The 22,487-nt window shown below is 35.1% G+C and overlaps 3 protein-coding genes and 1 non-coding gene across 4 annotated transcripts; 1 reads left to right on the forward strand and 3 right to left on the reverse strand.

Moving 5' to 3' along the window:
* Positions 1 to 740: 740 nt before the first annotated feature.
* Positions 741 to 4,877, forward strand: LOC133680289 (proline-rich receptor-like protein kinase PERK7). Its single transcript, XM_062103143.1, has 9 exons — positions 741 to 1,014; positions 1,289 to 1,970; positions 2,437 to 2,991; positions 3,089 to 3,175; positions 3,256 to 3,326; positions 3,399 to 3,475; positions 3,585 to 3,729; positions 3,830 to 3,991; positions 4,384 to 4,877. The coding sequence occupies exons 2-9, from the start codon at positions 1,379 to 1,381 to the stop codon at positions 4,636 to 4,638; spliced, it is 1,944 nt and encodes a 647-aa protein (XP_061959127.1). The 5' UTR covers positions 741 to 1,014; positions 1,289 to 1,378; the 3' UTR covers positions 4,639 to 4,877.
* A 370-nt stretch (positions 4,878 to 5,247) lies between these two features.
* On the reverse strand, positions 5,248 to 9,587 carry LOC133680290 (guanine nucleotide-binding protein subunit beta-2). Its single transcript, XM_062103144.1, has 6 exons — positions 9,137 to 9,587; positions 8,932 to 9,026; positions 7,478 to 7,902; positions 6,794 to 7,151; positions 6,118 to 6,231; positions 5,248 to 5,615 (listed from the first exon to the last, which is right to left on the reverse strand). Exons 1-6 carry the CDS (start codon positions 9,240 to 9,242, stop codon positions 5,580 to 5,582), a joined length of 1,134 nt encoding a protein of 377 aa, XP_061959128.1. The 5' UTR covers positions 9,243 to 9,587; the 3' UTR covers positions 5,248 to 5,579.
* A 5,661-nt stretch (positions 9,588 to 15,248) lies between these two features.
* On the reverse strand, positions 15,249 to 15,320 carry TRNAE-UUC (transfer RNA glutamic acid (anticodon UUC)). Its single transcript has one exon. It is a non-coding gene; the product is annotated as a tRNA-Glu (tRNA).
* Positions 15,321 to 16,221: 901 nt separating this feature from the next.
* On the reverse strand, positions 16,222 to 21,129 carry LOC133680311 (glucan endo-1,3-beta-glucosidase 7-like). The gene is made up of 6 exons (XM_062103175.1): positions 20,918 to 21,129; positions 20,544 to 20,836; positions 20,033 to 20,401; positions 17,882 to 18,205; positions 17,058 to 17,346; positions 16,222 to 16,579 (listed from the first exon to the last, which is right to left on the reverse strand). Exons 1-6 carry the CDS (start codon positions 20,970 to 20,972, stop codon positions 16,542 to 16,544), a joined length of 1,368 nt encoding a protein of 455 aa, XP_061959159.1. The 5' UTR covers positions 20,973 to 21,129; the 3' UTR covers positions 16,222 to 16,541.
* Between the last annotated feature and the right edge of the window lie 1,358 nt (positions 21,130 to 22,487).

The raw sequence follows: 22,487 nt of genomic DNA on the forward strand, positions 1-22,487 counted from the left end.
CAAATTCTATCTATAAAGCTTTAATTACATTGAACTAATAAAATTAAATTTTATTTTATAAAACTAAGAACCACCCGAGTAATAAAATATTTTCTCAACACCCTCGAGGTCCTATTTGTAGATAGACAAAACAACCTGCATAGCCCCAACTCACATAATCACAACGTAAAAGAGATAAATAAATAAAAAATTGAAGGTCCAAAATGTAACACACGGAAGGATCCAAAAGAGGGGCTATAGCAACTTTGAGACTTAGTTTTTTTTTTTTTTTGTAATTGTGATGTAATTATTCTAAACATTTATTTCAAACATTTTGTTTGGATGGAACGATGTTGGTAAATGATTTAAAAATATGAAATAAAGTGAATTTACAAATCTGTAAATGGTAATGTTAATAAATGAAAAAATAAGTTGCAAAATGTGAGGTGTTGATATAATATTTTTCTCTTAATAACATTTGGATTATTTTGTAAATGGTAATGTGACGTCGTCTCCCCCCCCCCCCCCCCCCTCTCAAGCATGAGCATTGTGGATGATGGAACGTCAGCCAGGTCCCCATGACCCTTGCTGCGTGCGCCAAGTTGTCTTGTGAACCCAGAGAACTGGCAAGCAACTTCAAGGATAAGAGAAACAACAATAGGTGGGAGAGAGTAACAAGACTCAGCAGTTGCCAGGTCACATCTGATTCTCAGGTAAAACGGAAGTTGTTACCACTACGTTGTATCTTGTATGGTGCGTATGACACCTTCAACAGGCACAGAGTTAGTTTAAGTGGCAAGCTTTCTGTCCGAGAGTCGTCAACTACTTCTTTACCTCTGAATAACAAAACCAAACTGCCACTAAAATTAGGCCCTGCTTTTTGCACCAAAATATAGACAAATGACAGAAAATCCCCTCCTTTCTAGGAGGTGATTTTGTGTACCACAGTACACCGTTTTCCCCTTCTTCCTTGAAACTGCTAGCCACGCAACCACACCTTTCCGTCTTGAGAGTTCTCCTACCCTTCTTCCACAGGTATTCTAACCCTCTCTTTTTCCATTTTTGCAAGAGCTAATTAATCAAATGCAAGCAAATCCATTAGGTACATGTTGATAGTTTGTGAATAATGACCATCGCAAGTTAATTACCTGCACATTCTTGATCTTTCATGCATTGTTAATCTTGATATACAGGGCATGCTATGTTTATTGATTACTTTTCTTCTAAGTTTGCAATTGATGTTTCTATCTTTCCAAGTGTTAGATTTTGTTCTTCAGAAAGAATATTCATTTTCTAATGCATTTTTCAGAGATTATCATGGCTATATAATCATTTAGAGGAGGGTGGGGTTTGTCCGTGAAGCTTCGACGATACTATCATTTGAAATTGAACTCCAACTATGTCTTCTCCCGCTCCTGAAGAATCTCCGGTTTCTCCATCACCACCATTGGAGTCATCGCCGCCTCCAGCAGCATCCCAGCCCCCACCCCCAGCAGTGGTCTCTCCACCACCACCACCTTCTGAAGAAATCTCACCCCCACCCCCAGCAGAGGTCTCTCCACCACCACCAACAACACCACCACCACCACCTTCTGATGAAATCTCACCCCCACCGCCACCACCGGAAGACTCAGGTTCTTCACCCCAACCGCCTTCCTCTTCTGATGGAAATAAGTCACCACCCCCCCCTCCCAAAAAAAATGATAATGGTGGTTCTCGGTCGCCTCCACCACCTTCATCATCATCCAAGTTTCACAATTCGCCGCCTCCACCACGACCACTAGGGCCATCAAGTGATTCATCATCAAACAATAGCACTAAATTATCTTCAGGCAATGGAGATGGAACTAATCTTGTACCTATTATAGCAGGAGTCGTAGTTGGAGTAGGGGTTTTATTGCTGCTTGCCCTGCTTGTATTTCTCTGTGCATGCAGAAAGAAAAAGAAGAGACATTATGATTACTACAACGATCACTCTCTTGCACCCAAAGGTATATATCACACTCTCTACCCACCATTCCTGATTTGAGATTTTATTTTTTCTTTTCATTTAGCCCCTCGAGCCTAACTTTTTCCGTGCACATCCGCATAACAAGTGATCTAATTCCAATTGGATTTAAACTTGGAATTATCCATTAATCAGTAGGGTTAAATGAAAATCATCAGTAGGGTTACATGAAAATTGTTACAGGTATTCATGTGTATGAACTATTAAGTATGCGTGGTACCTATGGACGACTATTCTAAACATTCATGTTATATTCAATCACTAAAATAATTTATATAACATTTTGAATTTCTAATAAAGCGAGGTCTAGAATTAATTGAATATGCAAGAAAATTCAAAGCCATACACACACACACACACACATACCTGTTCAGCTTGACACAGATTATTGAATACTGACCAGAATGAATTGTGAGTGCTTCTTATTGAATATTAATGTAAATATGCAGCCACAGGTGGCCCTTATTTCAACGCAGCACCTCCTCAACATCATGCTAGTAATTGGCACAATGAAAGCAAATTCGGAGAGCAAGTTGTAAATCTCCCTCCACCTCCCGGCGGAGGACATGGAATTTGGTCAACACCACCATCTCATGGTGCAATTGTGTCTAGTGAAATGAGTTCCAGTTACTCTGGCCCACACGGTCCGGCATTGCCTCCCCCATACCCATCACCATCATTGGCTCTTGGGTTCACCAAGAGCAGCTTCAGCTATGAAGAATTAGCAGCAGCAACTGAGGGATTTTCTCAAGCTAAACTACTAGGCCAGGGAGGTTTTGGCTATGTCCATAAAGGGGTGTTGCCTAGTGGAAAGGAAATTGCAGTTAAGAGTCTCAAAGCTGGTAGTGGACAAGGGGATCGTGAATTTCAGGCTGAGGTTGAAATTATTAGCCGTGTCCATCATCGCCACCTTGTGTCGCTTGTTGGTTATTGCATTGCAGGAGATAAAAAGTTGTTGGTTTATGAGTTCGTCCCCAATTCCACCCTTGAATTTCACCTTCATGGTATGCTCCCAGAATCCAGAATTCTCCATTTTCCTTGATACATTCCTGGCATTCTTTAATTAGTCCTGATAATTTGATATCGTTGTCAAATTTGTAGGTAAGGGTCGTCCGACCATGGACTGGCCTACTAGGCTCAAAATTGCCCTGGGATCAGCCAAAGGACTTGCATATTTGCATGAAGACTGTAAGTCAATAACAAGTTCTCGATCAGCCTCTCTCTCTATCTTTCTGTCTCTTGGGGTAATCTCTGTTCGATATATGCAGGCCACCCACGAATTATCCACAGAGATATTAAAGCGGCAAATATCCTGCTTGACTACAGTTTCGAAGCTATGGTATTCAGGCAACATTGCATTTATCTTTTTAGATATAACTGTTTCAGCTGATGAAACCATTATATATAACAGGTGGCAGATTTTGGATTGGCCAAGTTATCTTCAGACAACTATACTCATGTATCAACTCGTGTCATGGGAACATTTGGGTAAGATATTTGAGCTCCGTTTCAGTGTATATGATCTGCCGTATCACCAAATTAGAATAAGTTTGACAGGCACAGTTGATCTGTGATTACCATTGATGCATACATGTAGGTACTTGGCTCCAGAATATGCTTCCAGCGGCAAGCTTACCGATAAATCTGATGTATTCTCCTTCGGTGTCATGCTATTGGAACTAATAACTGGACGTCTCCCTGTGGATATCTCTGGGGACATGGATGACAGCTTGGTAGAATGGGTGCGGATCCTCAATTTTGCACCCTCTTAACCTCCTTTAACCGAACTTCTGTAACACGAGTAAATGCTCATATTGAGATTTTGGTTCATGCAATTACCAGGCTACACCTTTATGTGTAAAAGCGCTAGAAGACGGAAACTACGATGAGTTGATTGATCCAGCTTTGGAGGGCAATTACAATCCCCATGAGGTGGCTTGCATGATAGCATGTGCTGGTGCATCAGTTAGTTATTCAGCAAAGAGGCGGCCGAAAATGAGCCAGGTATGATACTTCTTCAATTATCATGGTGATCTATATTTTTGTTCGAGAAAAAAATCGAAGCTTTGATTAAGCAACCGCTAGGAAGTTTCAAGAAATTTTAGTCCAAAATCTTGTCATTGATGTAATTTCTTCAAAGAAACAGAAATTGCACGGTTTGTTTAGCCAACCTTTCCTGCAATCCACTCAAGACCACCCTAAGCAATTTTACTAACTTCTGGTAGATTAGTTTTCCTCGTAGATCTCCAGACCTTCTAACAAACAGCAAAGAACGAGGAGATAAAAAAAAAAGATCTAACAATCGTGAATAAACTAATCACATATACATCATCACTTTACTTAATGGGAATTGTAAAATCTCTTAGGAGATGCTTTAACAAGTATACATGAAACAGATTGTACGAGCACTTGAAGGTGAAGTCTCCTTGGACGAAGGGATAAAACCTGGCCGAGGTTTTATCTTCACCTCCGCTTCCAGTTCTGATTTTGAACAAAGCCCATATAGTACAGATATACGGAAGTTCAGGAGGACGGCATTAGACGGCATCGATTATGCAAGCAGTGAATTTGATCACACGAGTGAGTACGGGCTGAATCCTTCCTCTTCGAGCAGTGATGAAATGACGAAGAGTCAGAGACGTGGTCCTTGAGCATTTTCAAACTTTCAAGACCATCGGAACTAATTTCTATTTGAGTTTATACATTATGAAGAGCAGGATTATCTAGAACAGTCTATAACATGTTTCAAGCCATTTTAAGGGTGAGACATTTATCCAGGCGTGACTGACTTTTTACCATGAATAACTGCAATTGTTTAGGTGTGGCCGGCGCCAACAGTGTATTAATATCTTAAAAAAATAAGATGATGGCGACACAATTTGAACCATTACATTTTGCTTGTATTTTCTATCATGGAACTTTATTCGAAAAAATACCAGTTACGAAGCAACATCAACCAGTTAGCCCCGTATAGGAAACTCTTCCTTGGCAATAATTCTTCGAAGTTCATACTACAGAGGCTAGCAATGGCAATCCAGGCATGCAGGAATGGTCCTTGGCCCTCAGGCATCGAGATTATGTAGGCAAATTAACACTAGCAAGGGACATAAGATCATGAAAAAGATTCCATGGATTAAACTAGGCAAAAAATAAACATTAAACAGTACGCAACCACATCCTTGTGTTAGCTAGCAAGGAAATGGGAGATGCCGGGCATTAGTTTTGAGGTATGATACAGGAATCTAGGGTGGGGGGGGATATGCTCGAGGAAAACAAAGATTTTTCATTAAATAAAGGTACAGGATACAACAATTGGTAAGCACAAATTAAATAGGTAACTTTGATACCGTAGCCAGATATAACATGAACCGCCACTTTCACCAATTAAGATCAAACCTCGTGCAATTTTTCCATTTCCTCATCAATTTTCACATGAGAATTACAAGGGACAGCACTGGGATATGGTTTTCAAACCACATTAAGTAGACGAGAATGCAGAGGGATCTACCCCCAGCACGGTGCATCTGAAAAAGCAATGAGAAGCATGATCCTGGGAGGAACCTAGACAGCTGATTAAAGCCTTTTGCTCGAATCAGATTACCTTCCTATGCCCTCCAAAAGCCCAAATCTGGAGAGGGAGAGAGGGGAGAAGATTTCATCAACTTGACAGATTTGTAATTAATTCTATGTAACAGAAGATCAAAGTGAAACTGGATAAAATTATGTCTAATAGATGTTACTGAGCACAACACCTCCAACATGCAAAATGCCAGATAAGCGGTAGCATTCTACATAAAGAAGCATCAGTGCAGGCTGAATGGGATCCTATATATAAGTCGATCAATAATTGAATAAAAGGAGCTTTCTTTGGAGCTTAGTTTATGCAGGACTTCTTGACCCAAGAACTAAGAATAAAAAGTGCTTCATTACCTAGAACAGAACCACGTGGAACAACAAAGCAGACTATAGAAGTTGAGAAGGACAAAACTGGATGGCTAAGATTTTCAATGTCATGATCAAATGGATCTGTTCTTTGTGGATCTGATATGGAGCTTTTTCCTAGATGTGTCTCAAGCAAAATAGACTGTATCAAAAGAAATTTACAAAGCCAAGCTTATATGGAGACTAACCTTTAGGTTTGTATCCCAACTTCCTGTACACAAGGCACTTCCATCAGCTGACAAACCCAAACAGCTGATCCGGCTCTCATGGGAGTTCTGCAAAGATCCCAAGTTCAAAACAACCTGCCATGAAACACAAAAGTAATTGGGGTCAATGGGTGCAATGACATGGCCCACCTCAAAGCTCCCACAACTTATAAACCTTCAAACAACTGCTCAGCATAAAAGGCAACAAAAGTATAATGTTCAAGCTTTTCTTTCTTAAAGGTTAAAATGATGGGAGTTCTGATACTTCATTTGATACAACTGGGAAAATACAATAGTCACCAACAAAGTGGGGAACACCAGTGCCACTCTTCATATAAGTTTGTTTTCAAGTTTCTTGTCTATCATAAGCATTGCAAGGCTTGAGACCTATCCCTGAGTTAAGGCACGTGCAAATAGGTATCTAAAGCAAAACCCATGAAACCTCAGAACTCAGCAGTAATAATACACAACCAGGTAACATTAGCAGTTCAACATTCAACTTAAGAAACAAAGGCCAAAGTTAGGGTTGAAAATGCCCCACAGAGTTCAAATTCCAGTAAATAATATCAATTAACTTGAGCAATGCATGTAAATCCAGTTACTCCAAATATGTTTTGATGGTAGCATAATAAACTTAATCCAAAGTGCAAACGGGTACCTCGGCCAATAAAGTGTCCCACACATAACAATCACCGTTTGAGTATCCCGCAAAGAGAAGTCTTCCTGATATTGAAAATGCAATTGAGGTTACATGTGGGATCTCATTATCACCATGCTGTTGATAGTAAACTTGGAGTTGGTGCCCAGTCCTGACATCAAATAACCTGCAAGTTCCATCATCCGAACCAGTTCCAAATCTATTACCATCTGGAAAGAACTTTACAGCATTAACATCTCCTTCATGCCCATGAAACGTGCGCACAGCTCGACTTGCAACACGGGTGTCCCACAACCGGGCAGTTGAATCGCAGGAACCAGACACAAACATTCTTGAGTTTGATCCACTAATTGAGACACTGCAGGATACAAAATGATATCACAAAGGTCAAACTTCGAAAGGGCTAATTGCTCCCTGACAAAGGAGAAAGTCATAAAAATTGAGCGTAATAATGTAATGCTATAGTAATTTAAATGGGGAAAAAGAAACATCTGCCATATAAGGTTTGATTGTCACAGGATGCACCATATATAACTGCCAACATAGAGTAAATATAGGGTTGTAAAAGAAGGCACTTCAACAAGAGTAGCCGAAGGTTAACCAGGTAGATAGTCCATTGAGTTTGAAGTCAAAAGATAGGCAGATAACAAGGTTAGTTTGATGGAAAATTAGAGAATGCCTTACCTTAGCACATCAGCAGTATGTCCAGACTGAAATTCTCCTCCAAACACAGAAGTTCTCAGGCCTGTTGTAACATCCCACAAAACACATGTCTGGTCACCAGAACTTGTTATCAGATGAGTATCCTCATCTGGAACATACTGACAAGACGAAACATAACCCTTATGCCCACTAAGCATTCTCGAGACAGTTAGATTCCCATCCTTATCGGTTGGTGAATTCAGGTTAAAAATTGAGCAAACACTATCAAGACCGCCACAAGCAACAGATTGTCCAGCAGGAGAGAAAGCACATGTCATCACCCATGCACAGGGTAGCTTTATGGCATGAGTTTTCTGACTTGTTAGAGCATTCCATACTATTAATCGCCCATCTTGAGATGCACTTACTATTCTATTCTTTTCAGGGGTCCAATCCAATGAATACACCTGCAAATGTGATAGGCATTAAATCTCTATTTATGACATAATTACCCTTTAGTCTGCAGATCTTACGCGTGATATTTGCATTTCACTGCTTCAAAATACCTATGGTAAAGCCTTCATAGTTTCACTCACACCCTGTTCGTTAATAAGGACGAAACATGTAAAAGGGATGAATTGAGAGTAGAAAGGAAGGACAACAACCCATCTATCTAGTTGTTGGATAACAAGAGAGGGAGGGACAGAAATCAATCTATCCAAATTGGACAGATTGCAAATTACATGTCAGGAAGGACACACAGGATCCTTCCTTGGGTCTCCATCCACCCAACTAAACGTACAAAGCATCCCATCCCTCCTCCTCAATCCATCCCTTCTATTTTCCTTTCTAACAAACAGAGTATCAAAAACAATGTTGATGTTCTAATTCTCAACGTTTTCATTAAAGCAATGAATGGTAATTAACGTTTTTGTTGATGTTCTAATTTCCTTCTATTCAGAGAACCTCTCTAACAAACCAAACTATTTGTTTCTTAAGGACTCCATCCACAATAAACATAACCTTTTCTCATTTAACAATAATTCACCCAGAAGAGCATTCATCTCTCTTTCAGAAGCATACCACAGAAAATAAAGAGCCAAAGAGTTAGAGTAATAAGAAGCCAGCCAATCTTCACTTGACTTCGTTTTTGGAAGCCAAGCTAAGAATGGTGACCCTTCACTTTCCATAACATTCATACACCTAATTTAGTGGCAGATAACAAATTCTATATAAACCACATCCCATTTGCCCCCAAGAAAACGAAAAAGATAAAAAAACAAGTGCCAAGCTGGGTAAATCAGAAAAAAACAAGTGACATAGCAAAAAAATTCCTCTGGTAGTTACAGCTACCAAGTACAACATGGCTTCATTTGCCGATTAAATCAAAACCCACAACCCGATTTATTCTTTGTAACTTAAATTTACAATCTTTAGAAGCGGCAACACAAATTAACAATAGAAACAAATTATATATATAAAAAAATGGTTATTACCTTGCCAGTGTGTCCTTGAAGAATCCTGCAACAAACCAGATCGGTGGGCCCAAAACTCACCGGATTCCTCCCTTGCGCCCTCGCGTGTCCCGCAACTGCAGCAGACCATAAAAACTTTAATCAGATCCATTTCCAAAGCTACACTTTTTTTTATATCTTTCTTTCGGAGAGAAAAGAAAAGAAAGAAAATTGAAATGATTATTACTATCTGTATCGAGTAAAAGAAGGCGTTTCTGCTTCAATCGTTCTCTCAAAGAATTCACTGTCTCAGTCGCCGCCACGTGGCGTTCCTTTAGCTCCGAAACAGACATTACTGTCTTCAATTTCACAAATAAAAAAGAAAAAGAAAAAATGAACTAAAAAGCACTGTCCATCAAATTATATTATTTTTCTTTTTCTAAGCCCTAGTCGTAATAGTGATCATGAATCATGATTCGAGAAAGAGATATTTTAAAGATTCAATGATTTAAGAGAGAGAGAGGTAGAATTGAAAAGGTGGGATATTTTGTTTAGCTTAAGAGGAAGTGGAGGTGGTAATGGACTGAGACTGCAATTCATGGTTTTTTGCTGCAGAGGTCTGCAGAGCAGAGACAGGGGAACAGAGGGAGAGGGAGAGAGGTAAAGTTAAGGTAAAGGCTGGTATTTTGACTGAAGCCGCCGGGCTCCACTTTTCCTCTTATCTTACGTGTCGTGCTATTTGATTTTTTGGGAAACTTCAATTTAGCTCCTAATGTATATTTCTATTACCAGTTAAGTCTCGGATCTTTTGATTTTATCATTTTTACTTCGATTGTAATAGATTTTAGAAAATATCATCCCTCCACTTCTCTAGTAATTATTATGTATTGGATTAAAATTGTATGAAAAATTTTTAATTACTTCAATGTTGAGAAATCAATATGTATTAAATAGAGGTACTTAAATATACATAGGATTCACATGTGAATTATATCAAAAATTTGTAATTATCGATTATGGATACACCACTTCTCTAGTAAACTTCAATATCAAGATATTATTACGATTTAGATAAAGATATTTAATATATATATATATATACACACACACACATAATGTTTTAAAATCTAAAATACACAGCTAAAAAATTATTTAGTCTATAGAATAGTGGTTAACTAGTATATTTAAGTGCTTAGATTTTATCTTTTTAATCTAAAAAATTATAGGATAATATTAGCACTTGAACACCTGCAAAAACAGTTATAATCTAAGAAATTCAAAGACTCTCTATGATAAAGTTAATATATTTATGAGAAATCTATAAAACGATTTAAGATAGTAAATGACTTAAAAGAGCATTAAATTTAATGAATCAAAAAGTTTATTATTGAGTTTTAAGTTGATTAATACTTTGAAATCTATATATTTTTTATCTTAAGAGATGAAAAGTTATTAACCTTTTACCTAGATGATTTAGGGATATTTATACCCCCTGAACCTTATTGTTTTCAGGAAAATAAAATATTGGGAAGTCTTCTATTTTCAGTGATATTAATGAAAGATAAATATCTCATATGACAAGTTTCTTGAGAGACATTACATACACCTACAAGTATATGAAAATTATTATATTAACATGAATAATTATTTTAGATGGAAAGTTATGATGGTTTATCATGTTTTATATACTTATTTCTTGGACTTGACTAAATATCAAGTTAAAATTCTCTAAATCTAGTATGGTTGTCAAATTCACATTACCTTAAAGTTTCAGTAATAACTAAACTTAACTCATTTAAAAAGATTTTGTATGAATAAAAGTCTTAACCAAAAATTAACTCATCACATACAAATGACACGTGGATTGGATTAAGATTTTATAATTACCCATTATGGATGGATACAAAGGTGACATATTAGTCTGGTATCAATTACATTTGGAAAAAAAAATGATAAAATGAAAAGCCTTGGGACTGCTAATAATGAGTTGATATAACAAGGACTGAGCTGATGTTTCTCCACTGTTTTTCTATTTCGATGAGTGTTTTTTTTTTAAAAAAAAAACATCAAGCGTATGATATGGTCCCAGGTCCCACAGAGAAAAAGGCTTCGCTTATGTTTGATATTCATTATTCCCATCCTTGCTGTCCTCTTTTCACAGCAGTCAATGCATGGGAGTAAAAATGAAAGATATACCTCACAGGCAGGTAATGTATCAGCTATCTGTTTGATATTTTTTTATTATATATTTTAATATTTTTTAAGATACACTCTCAATTTGATAAACTCGTATTTTTTCATGATTTCTTAAAGACTTGAAAAATTAAACTGGACCAGGGGCCTCGGCTACCTTGTATGCCGTACCAAATTTCTTCTCATGTAAAAAAAACGAGATAATATACTCGTGCGCTGCCGCGTGTTTATAAAACAAATATACATAATAGTATTGTAATTGTAAATCAGCTTTAGATAAGTAATAGAAATTAAAAGTATGATGGAGCAAATATTTCATGACGGAAAAAAAATTATGTTGGTGATAAAAAACTTAGAGACTGAACAAAATGATTAGTAGCAATCTACAGTGTTTTGTGATGAAATATACAGTGTTTTTGCCATATGATTTAGCTTTTCAGTTAATAAAAAACAAAAAAAATTACAAAGCTAAATTCTTTACCAACTTAATATTAAAAAAAAAAAACCAACAAAGATAATTTTGGAAGGAAAAAAATCTATGAGAAAAAACATTGCAGCAATTGACAATGTTTTGTGAGGAAAACTATACCGCTTTTCCTAATAAAATAAAATAAAAAACCATTTAGAGAAATATTGTAGCAATCCACAGTGTTTTATGAAAAAAAACTACAACGTTTTCTTCATATGATTTAGCTTTATTGTAATTATAATTCTTAACCAACTCAATATTCAAAAAAAAAATTGACAAAGATAATTTTAAAAAAAATCATAAAAAAATCACATGGAAAAACAATGCAATAATTCACAGTGTTTTAAAGAAAAAAATACAAAGCTAAATTCTTAATCAGCTCAATATTGAAAAAAAAATTGACAGAGACAATTTTAGGAAAAAAATAACAAAACAAACACCAAAAAAAAGGAAAAAAATCATGTTGGAAACACTGTGGCAATTCACAGTGTTTTGTGATGAAAGCTACAGTGCTTCCCCACATGATTTAGCCTTATTTGTAATGACTTATAATTGTGATTCACAAGTATTAAAAAAATAAAATTAAAAAAGATAATTTGAAAAAAATTATAACAAAAAAACTATTCGGAGAGACACTATAGCAATCCACAATGTTTTATGAGTAAAGTTACAATGTTTTCCCCATATGACTAAGCTTTATTACAAAGTTAAATTTTAACCAACTCAATATTAAAAAAAAAATCAACTAAGATAATTTTAGAAAAAAACATTACAAAAAAAAACACAAAAGAAACTGAAAAAAAACCATGTGAGGAAAAATTGTATCAATCCATAGTGTTTTGTGAGGAAAAACTTGTATTTACTTGTAATTGTAAATTTTAACCAGCTTAATAAAATTAAAAAGGATAATTTTAAGGAAAAACATAACAAAAACAAAAAAAAAACCATGTGGGAAAAAACACTGTAGCAATCAACAGTAATTTTCGAAGAAAGTTACAGTGCTTTCCTCACATATTGTAACTGTAATTTTTAACCAGCTCAATATTAAAAAAATAAAATAACAAAATATAATTTCTGAGAAAACCATTAAAAAAAAAACCATGCGGAGAAATAATGTAGAAATCAACAATGTTTTAAAGAAAAAAAATTGCAAACTAAATTCTCAATCAGCTCCATATTAAAAAAAAATCGACAAATATAATTTTGAAAAATAAAGAAATAAAATAGAAAAATTATGTGAAAAAACATCGCAGAAATTCACAGTATTTTAAAGAAAAAAATTACAAAGTAAAAATTTTAACCAGGTCAATATTTAACAAGCAAAATCAACAAAAAAAAAATTTGAAAAGAAAAGAAAAAATAAGAAAGTTGAAAAAAAAAGTAATTTTTTTAAAAAAAAGAGGAAAGGGAAAAGTTAGAAAAAAAAAGAGGAAAGCACTATGGATTCATGTTGTAATCCACAGTGCTTTTGGATGTGGAGAAACAGTGATTTCCTCACACCCTTTAGTTATATGTTTGCCTTAATGATGATAGAATTTTTAAAAAGACAAAAAAAAATGTGGCCATTAACATGATTTTATCTAATAACTTCGATTGATTTAATATAAAAAAATAGATAATAATATTAGATACATTTTAAAAAAATTGACTTAGTTAACATGAGTTAACCTGTTACATGTGACCTAGTAATATATGAGATCAAGATAATCTTATGAAAAATAAAAGATTAAAAAATAATAAAGTTTATTTCCCAACAAACTCAGTATTAAATAATAAAATTATAAAAAAATAGCCATGAAAAAAAATTCAAGTTAATTCATACTAACTTTTTAAATTCATGAACCGGGTCCTGGTGTTGGATTCCCCATAGAAGACAAACCCGAAAAAACTATGAAGTCAAAATCCCGATCAACAAAATATTAAGGAGTGAAATTAAGAAATAAAGTTATAGTAAATAAATGATAAATAAAATAAATAGCAATCAAGATAATAAAAATCAAGTTTGTTATGAAAATAAATTAAAATAAAATGTTGAAAGATGAAAATACAAAACAAATTCAATTAATAAAATGATCAAAAACAAAATAAACAATGGTCAAAATAATGATGATTTAACATAACAGATAAAAAATCAAAAGTGGATAGAATTGAAAAACAGTTTTAATTTTATAAATTATTTCAAATAAAGTAAATAATAATAAAAGAAAATCAAGGGAAAAAAAAAGGAAAAAGATCGTTGAAGCCATATTGAATTGAAGGTGATTTAGCTATGTATACCACTCGAGAATAAAGAAGCTACCGAGACGATTTGAATACCACCATGGAAGTCATTGTCTAGTTGCAAAGTGTGTTTTCACGTGCTGCTTAAACAACACAGAAGTATCTCACATGCTCATGAAGCAACAAACATGTTAGCAACTTTTTATTTTTTTTATTATTGAAATATTAAATTACCTCCTAATCAACTCAATTATATATATATATATAAAAAAAAAAAAACCTTTGAATGCGAGTTACTAGGTTTTTCTCAATGTTTCTTTGCTTTTAACTGTGAGAATTTTTAAAGATTGACCTCAGTTGGCAAACAGCATTAAAGATCTATTTTGACTGTAAGATAGAATCTCAAATCAAGAAAGTAAACAACCCTGTTCATGTCTTGTTTGTTTTGTTTCTGATAATGTACGCACACATGCCATGAACGCAACAGCTGGCACGCAATAACATCAGATAAAATGACTGGATCAAGTTAATCTAATCATCAAAATATTTCTCTCATCAGTAAAGTGTTCGGTTCATGGAAACCAGCCGAACAACTAATACAAGTGATGACACAACAACTCGCGTGTAATGACGCAAAAAGAAAAGAAAAAGAAAAGAGAGGAGGAGATAATCTCTCGATCGATGCACAGGATAGAAACCAACGTGGACACAAAAATGGTTGAGCCCAGAAGTCAAAATATGTAAAAAAATCTCCTTTCTCCGAAGATCCTATCCAATCATAAAAGAACAGGTGGCAGCCACTTATTTTCAAATGATGGACTGGAGGAAGGGCTGCCGCCATTTTTTGCATAGATAATTCCTCCGAGGGGTTGACATGGTCATAGAGGAGAACGGAGAATGGGTCAGATATTGACGGACCGTTGAGGGTTTTTTCTACCCTTGATTTGAACTTTTAAGCTTTGGTATCATAAACTCCCTTTCAAAAATCAAAATAGTAATACTATAATATAATGCAAGGCCAAGGGCAGTAGACCTTAAAATCAAAATAATATCATTGTGTTTGGAATTTCAGTAGTAATTACTTTTAAAAATATTTAAAATTTATATATATATATATATATTTAAAATTTATTTTTAATATCAATATATTAAAACAATCTATAATCATAAAAAAACTAGTTTAAAATAAAAAAATAAAAAAAATACTTATTGAATAAAAAATACAAACATAGCATTTCAGGAGAAGCAGTCTTCGGAACACCAGTTGAATAATGCCAGAAAAAAAAATTATGGATATCAAATGAAGAACAGTAGACGAATCATTGCTCAAGGAAATAATGATAATAACCTCCTTTTCTTTATATATATATATATATATAAACCTCATCATTTTCACAGCTAAATCGTTAGTGTTCGCAAGGAAATAATAAGGAAAAAAAATAGAGAGAGCCAATTTATTCTATTCTAAAATTAAAAATTCCGTTGCCGGGAATCGAACCCGGGTCTCCTGGGTGAAAGCCAGATATCCTAACCGCTGGACGACAACGGATGTTTTATCTTCTCGTTCTCTTACAAAGCTTATTAATAAATATATGATAACTTGTCAAATGTCTAAAATACGCAAACTCAGATTTAAGGCCCACCCAGAGTCAAAATTGGATTCGTTTTCACACGCCCATTTGATTCGAAATTGCACATGTAAAAGTGGTCGTCTTTTTGGTTTTTTTTTTTTGGGAAATCCATGTGGTATCTCAAAACAGCTTGTAATTGTGTATCACAAATTACGTCTTCATGGTCTAGTGGCAGGGCAGGTAGAGGTTAACTCGAGAGATGTTGATGTTCACTATAGTATAGAAGACAAATAATTTGGAATTACCGGTTTGGGCCCAGGCCGGAGCACTAACACACCATTTACCTAGCATATATAATTGGAGGATACCAATTCCATAGATTTTCATTCTAATAATAAACGCTGATCAGACATTCACATAGTCTACTACAAAATTTAGCTTGGATTTCCTCCTAATGGGCTCTGTTAATGCCATCCCGGCACAAACCAAGATGATAAAGAGAGGACATGGTTTTGAATACAATATAGAAATCCAAGAGGCGACTGTTCATGGATTTGCATGCATGTGTACTCAAACCAAGAATGAAAAACATAAAACTGAAGGGCTCTGTTCTGTTTCAAAAAATATGGGACTCGGTCCACAAAATTGGTGGAAAGTGTAGACTGATACATATAATCCAAAGTCGCCTTGACAAAACTATGTGGGAAACGAAATCCAGATCCTCTTACGGAATATCAAGGAAATCATGTAATTATATTCAAGCTTGCGTTGATCATTGAGATAAAAAGAGGATTAAGCAGATACATTTTCTTCACAAAGACTTGTGGGCTCATAATTATGTCAGATAAATAACGACAGTGAGAGAGGAAAAAGGGCAACTTGCAAGATTTGAAGTTTGAGCCTTGTAAATTAGAAAATGGCATGATTGCCACTGCCTTGTCTATAACAAATGTACATGATTGGATATTTGAAACATGGTACCAGAAACCACGTGACAGTTTATAAAGTTCCTCTAAACATAATTGCACTTCATGGCATACTTCCTGCTACCTTAACAGCATCAGTCCAATGAAAATAGACAGCGAGAACGACAGATCTAAATCAATGCTTCCAAATTGAAGGAGGAAGCCTTTACAATCGCAGATTCAAATTAAAACCATCAAGGTACAGTACCAAAATGAAACCTGCTCTTGATTTTTTCAAGTGCTCCCACCAGGGTAGGTGCAGCCATTGTAACCTACAATTAGAGAGAGAAACACATTCATAAGCATGGCAATGATACCAAGACAGAGACTATAAACCACACAAGATTAAAACTTTGGGTGATGTGGGGACCTAAAGCCATAAAGAAGGCAAAAAATTCAAAAGCTAATATCGTTTTATATTCTTAATTCATCAGTAGCCACAAAAACCAAAAGCTATTGTTCTTTTTACATTTCTAATCACAAACTATTATGGAGCTAATTCAACGAGGAGAATATCACCTTTTTTTTTGTTAAAAGTATAACTCATGATAACAAGAGCTGGCACCTAATGATTCCTACAGTAGTTATTCATTTATGTGTTGTAGAAAGAATTGCTTTATGACACAAAGCAACTTTAAGTAAGAAGATGCTCAAATAGGTACCGTGATGTGGTCATTTCTAATGTCAACAATTGCATAAATTTTTTATACATGAAAGGAAATAGAGTTCGAGTTAAAATGGAAATTTTACTGGGATTTTTGGATGTGAGTGTAGCCGTTTCTGAGAAATCACAGTTCCATGGATTCTTTGCAGAAGCCTGGTAGTAGAGATTAATGGCATAAGCAGCATGTGATGCCAGAGTATCTGGTATGAAACAGGCACCTCCTGGTTGAATGGGGCCGCAATCTATGCCTTGGCCACAGGCATAGTCGAGACTTGCCTGCAATTGAGCCTCAGAAGCACCAGTTTTCGGCACGCACCAGCCTACTGTTGCTGGCTTTGGTGAAGAATTTACTGGAGTTACTGGAGTCGATGGAGTCTGAGGAAAGACCAAATGGTGGATTTTACAAATCGCAAATCAATAATATCAAACTAGCTGCATTTAAGCAATGCATTCCCTATAACTGTCTTTCTGCATTTAAGATGCAAATGCAAAAATGAGCTCAACGCTTGATGCATACAACTTCCTGCAATAAATTGTGAAAATCTGATAATAAATCTTCAAAACACCCTGATACCAAATTCTCAATTAAGAACAAATAGAATGGAACATCACAGCCAACAAATTTCAACTGCCCTTCACCATTTCTACCAATCCTCGTCACTTCTAGCTAAAGTCAATTTTAAATGCTTTCTTCTCCCTTCTTATAATCATGTAAACCGGAAATTACCAACACATGTCATGCTTTAGGCCTAAGCCTGGTTAGATCTTGAGCATCCTAGTATACATGTAAACTCCTCTATTGAGTGATAATTGCAGGTTACTTTGTGTCACCATGACCACAGCCTACAAAGAAGATTGCCAAGAAGAAACATTCTTAAAGCGTTGAAGGAAAAGAAGGTATGGTCCTTACCAAGCTACTCTTTGAAAGACCAATATCATATGTCATTGAAAGGTCAGGCTTGAAAAGCCCAAACGATCGTTCCGAAGCAGGACCAGGTTTCAAGTCCTCATCATAAAGGGCGAAGATATATGTATCCACAGATTTTCCAGGCATTAGTGGGGTTCCAACCATTGATCTAAGGCGAGAAATCAAATTGCCATTATAAGCCCTTGCATTCTCAACGCTTGGCCCAACCTCGTTGCTGTCACCTTTGTAAGGCCACCCTGTCTCAGCAACCAAAATCTCAATGTCATTGAATCCCATAGCATTTAAGGCCGACCGTACAGCATCAACCTGCAATTCATTTTCCAGGCCAATAATTAAATAACATCAATCTAATGAACCAAAGACTCGATCATTAGAGGCTTAAGCTTCCTCTTGATGAATTATAAGAAGTATGAACCTCTGAATCAGTATAGGAAGTGTACTCCTACATACGTACTATGTAGTCATAATTCAAACACTAGCAAACTCCATGCCTGGCCCTTAGTAAATGCAAAAACTACAATGGCTGATTATGATTATGATGTTCACATATGGTGGTCCCCAACCAATCAAAGTAACCAATATTTTCTACGGTCCAATTTCTACATCAACAATAATTCAAATCTCGGAAGGATTTGAGCATAAATTATAGCAATGGCCAGCCTGTCATGAGGCACAATGAGTCACATCCCAGTGCCCGATCTATCCTTTCAGGGAAAAAGGAAGGGCATATAATAGAGGAGAGAATTATTTGCAAATGCTTTTCCATGAAGTCCTTGAACAAATGCACTTGCTTTCTAAGTCTCTTTAACCAAATATTATTAATTTGACTTCTAAAAGTTAACATACTACACTACCATATAAACAGGAATTCTATAGCAATGGTTCATCGAAGCCCAAAACACACCCACAATCGTATGATGCAACACTCTTGCAAATATCAACAAGATGACGTGCACATGTAAATAATCACAGCATGCAGATTGCGGCTAATCCATGGAAAATATCCTTGATCATCTCAAGCAAATTTTGTGTTACATCGACGGAACTTTCATCCCTCCATTTTGTGCAACCCACACGGCAAGCTTTCAATAATTTGGAACTTAAAGTAACTGCACTCGGAAAAAACACAACCTTAACTGATCCAAGTGATCGAAATTGCTGGAGACCTTTTGTAAAGGCTGAAGGCATAAAGTTGACATAGGTACAGAGAACCTATTCCCCATGTCAATGTCGTGCCTTCGTGACCAGAGAAGACAAAACATCTACGCTACGCTATATCGCTAATGTATGCCACAAGCTTGTCCCGTACTCCTTTGCTTATTGACCTCACAATCTCACATGTCAATGTGTCATTTACTCACTGGGCCTCTACAACGCCCAACTGATTACGAATTTATCATCGAGGTCTGTTCATCACTATACTATTGCGACAGCCTCGTCTGGACCAACCATCCATTGATCCGTAATAAGCCTCCGTTTTGATATCGTGTTTTAAATAGATATAGGAGGAAATTTGAATTTTTTTAAAATTAATTTTTTTATTATATTATTTTAAGGTGTTGTTATTAAAAATAATTTTTTTAAATAAAAACAAATTATTTTAATATATTTTTAATAAAAAATACTTTAAACAACAACCATTATTACATCTACAAATACAAATATTTTTTAAAGCTAGTTTAAAAACATGTTCGTAATGTGTTTTTCACAAAATTGATGTTTTTTAAATTATTATTATTATTTATATTTTTAGATAATTTTAACTTGAGATATTAAAAATAAAAAAAATTAATATATTTTTGAATTGTTTTGATATATTAATATAAAAAATATTTTTTTAAAAATTAAAAAAATATTATTTTTAAAAATTAAAAAAAACATTAAAAAAAACTATTATTACATTTTCAGGTATCTTCTGAAGCTAGTATGGAAACATGCTCGTAAAGTGTTTTCCATAAAGTTGTTTTTTTTTCTTCAAGTTATTATTATTATACTTCAAAAAATCAACACAATATTAACTACATTTGTGCTTAACTTTAGCCACTACGTGTAAGGCACGCACGGCCAAGATTGAATCACACCAGCATGTCAGCAACTGTTCAAAGTAATCAGTAAGAACCTGAATGTGCTTACCTGAGCATCAAACATGTTCATGTACTTGAACCCATTACCCGAGTCAACTCGTCCCGAGTTGGGTTGAAACAAGCAAAAAGCCAGAGTCTCCGGTCTTGGGTCGCTCTGGTAAGCAAAAAAGGGGTACGGATTAACGGCAATGGGTGAACCATTGTCCTTTTGGAACTGCAATAACCCTTTCATAGTGTCTTGATAAGCAGGGCTAAACAAACCCGAAGAAGGCGGGTCGGACTGAGACAGTATGGCCATGGAATGCACAGTTGAGACCTTGACCTTGCCGCCGAGGGAGGCAGAGCTAAGTGCTTTTTGCATATTTTGCATCGCTGGTAAAAGCTGAGAGATCAGGTTTTGATCGTTCGACAACAATACCTGTCAAAATCAACACCCTCCATAACTTAGCCCACTTGAAATATAATGTCAGGAGACTCAGGACTATACAATTCTAATAATTACATTCACAGTGTAAGAAAATCAGCAATTAAAAATCGTAGAAGTGTTCATATCGCATTACCTCGTTACCAACTGTGATGAGAATGATCTTGCTAGAAGGGTAAGCTAAAACATTCGAGTTAACCCACTGGGTCGCAAAATTGGGATCTGAAGCTAAAGCAGGGATGTCTCCATTAGCAGCACCAATAACAATCCCAATTCCAGTATCTGCCAGTGCTTTAATAATTGCTGGATCAGCACCATAGAGCCTAACTTTCTGTACACCCGTAGATTGTAGGAGCTTCGCTGTGGCTGATGGTGGGGGTAAGTTATCAGCCACTTGACCATAATTGATCCCAATAAAAGACTGTGAACCTGTAACAAAAACCAAAATCAAGCTGTGAACCTCTTAATTTTATGTCTTTTTTGGCCAAAAAAATCAAAATTTGAACTCACTAGCGAAGTTGAAAGATTGAAGGAGATAGAGAAGGATGAGGATTGAAAACGCCATTTTTGGTATTGTATGTGTGGTCGTGGGGATATCAATTATTCTCAGGGGATGGGAAAGGAAGGGACAAAGAAATGGAGGGGAAGGCGAGTGAAGTAGAGAAGAACGGAGTTTAACGGTTAAAAAAGTTTGCAACTTTTTTTTTATATATGAGTGTAGCTGTTTCGATTCTGCTGTGTGTGGAATTCAACTAAAGGTAGCTGGATGACCTCGTGGAATGGGACCCTGTCTTTTTGGTTTTTTTTTTATTACCTCGTAGCTTGTAATAGTGACTCAGTTTGAAGAGGCAACATGGGATCTAAAAAACGGGTCGGCTCAAAGAGTCTGAAAATCCAAGTTCCCGTCGGCAAGAAATGAGTGAAACATACATAAGAGTTTTTTTTTTCTTAAGAAAAAATACTATCGTGGACAAATTTTCTTTTTCAAAACATGTGTTAAAAATTTATTTATAAAAATAACACAGTTTATTAAAAATAATATATATAACAAGTGCAACTTTTAAATTTATAAAAATAACATTGTCATTTCAATCTAAATATTACATGTGATACACGTGTAATTTTTAAATTTATAAAAATTGATTTAAAAGTTACACATGTCTCGTCTATATAAATAACAATAAATTTTATCATTTTTACAAAAAGGTTTTTATTCATGATATTTAAAAAAAAAACAATTGCTGCGATGCTAATTTCAAAAAAAGCTCGGGATATCAATACATGAATTTGAAATTTCTTAAAATTAAAATATCTTCTTGTGCGTGTTTGATAGTTTCGTAGAATAATTCAGATGACTTCAAGTACTAAAATTGTATTTTGAGGGGTTTGGAAAAAAGCTTGTATCAGCCACCCATTGTTAGTGCTGCAGCAAACTCTACTTTAAATTTCGGATGCTAATTGGCAGTTTCCATCAGAACGTCTTTTCTAAAACACAAGTCTTCGTCATCAGGTTAGCGTCAAGACGATGATAGGCCCAAGTCTGTCTAGTACCGAGCTGAAAACAACGGCCACTAGTCGCGTGGGGATATAGATTACAACAGTGTTCACAGATTAGAATTTAGATAGTATTTAATATTGTGTTAACAGTATTTTTTATTTAAAAATATATTAAAAAAACATATTTTTTTGTATTTTTAATATCAGCAAAATAATTTAAAAATACTAAAAAAATAGTAATAAAATTCAAATTTTATGAAAAGTATGTTGGACCATAGAAACAAAACGACCTCTTAGTGTGTTTGGAAATATAATATAGTTGAGTGTTGTATTTTTATATGTACACAACTTATTTTATACACAAAAGTCCACCATTAAAAGCAAATTTTACATATTTTTCATTGTTTTTTTTTATATAAATCCCACGTAAAAAAGCTACAACCCATTTAGATTGAGTTTTTCCACAAGAAGAAACTAAGTTACCGTCAACGAACATATAATCAAGATGGATATATTCTTAATTTTTAAAATATTTAAACAATCCTACGTGACTTCTACTTCAGTGAAGAACTAAACGACGGTT

Source organism: Populus nigra, chromosome 19 (genome assembly GCF_951802175.1).
Source record: "Populus nigra chromosome 19, ddPopNigr1.1, whole genome shotgun sequence".
Lineage (NCBI taxonomy): Eukaryota > Viridiplantae > Streptophyta > Magnoliopsida > Malpighiales > Salicaceae > Populus > Populus nigra.

Bases quoted from the DNA above. Each gene is read 5' to 3' on its own strand.
- LOC133680289 (XM_062103143.1), top strand. From the start codon at position 1,379: ATGTCTTCTCCCGCTCCTGAAGAATCTCCGGTTTCTCCATCACCACCA. The intron at 2,992-3,088 runs GTATGCTCCCAG...TCAAATTTGTAG, and splicing joins CCTTGAATTTCACCTTCATG to GTAAGGGTCGTCCGACCATG. The intron at 3,327-3,398 runs GTATTCAGGCAA...TATATATAACAG, and splicing joins ACTACAGTTTCGAAGCTATG to GTGGCAGATTTTGGATTGGC.
- LOC133680290 (XM_062103144.1), bottom strand. From the start codon at position 9,242: ATGTCTGTTTCGGAGCTAAAGGAACGCCACGTGGCGGCGACTGAGACA. The intron at 7,152-7,477 runs GTAAGGCATTCT...TGTATCCTGCAG, and splicing joins CATACTGCTGATGTGCTAAG to TGTCTCAATTAGTGGATCAA. The intron at 5,616-6,117 runs GTTAGTCTCCAT...CTCCCTCTCCAG, and splicing joins GTTGGGATACAAACCTAAAG to ATTTGGGCTTTTGGAGGGCA.
- LOC133680311 (XM_062103175.1), bottom strand. From the start codon at position 20,972: ATGGCGTTTTCAATCCTCATCCTTCTCTATCTCCTTCAATCTTTCAAC. The intron at 20,402-20,543 runs GTAATGCGATAT...TGATTTTGACAG, and splicing joins TCATCACAGTTGGTAACGAG to GTATTGTTGTCGAACGATCA. The intron at 16,580-17,057 runs GTAAAATTTCCA...CTCTAATTGTAG, and splicing joins ACTCACATCCAAAAATCCCA to GTTACAATGGCTGCACCTAC.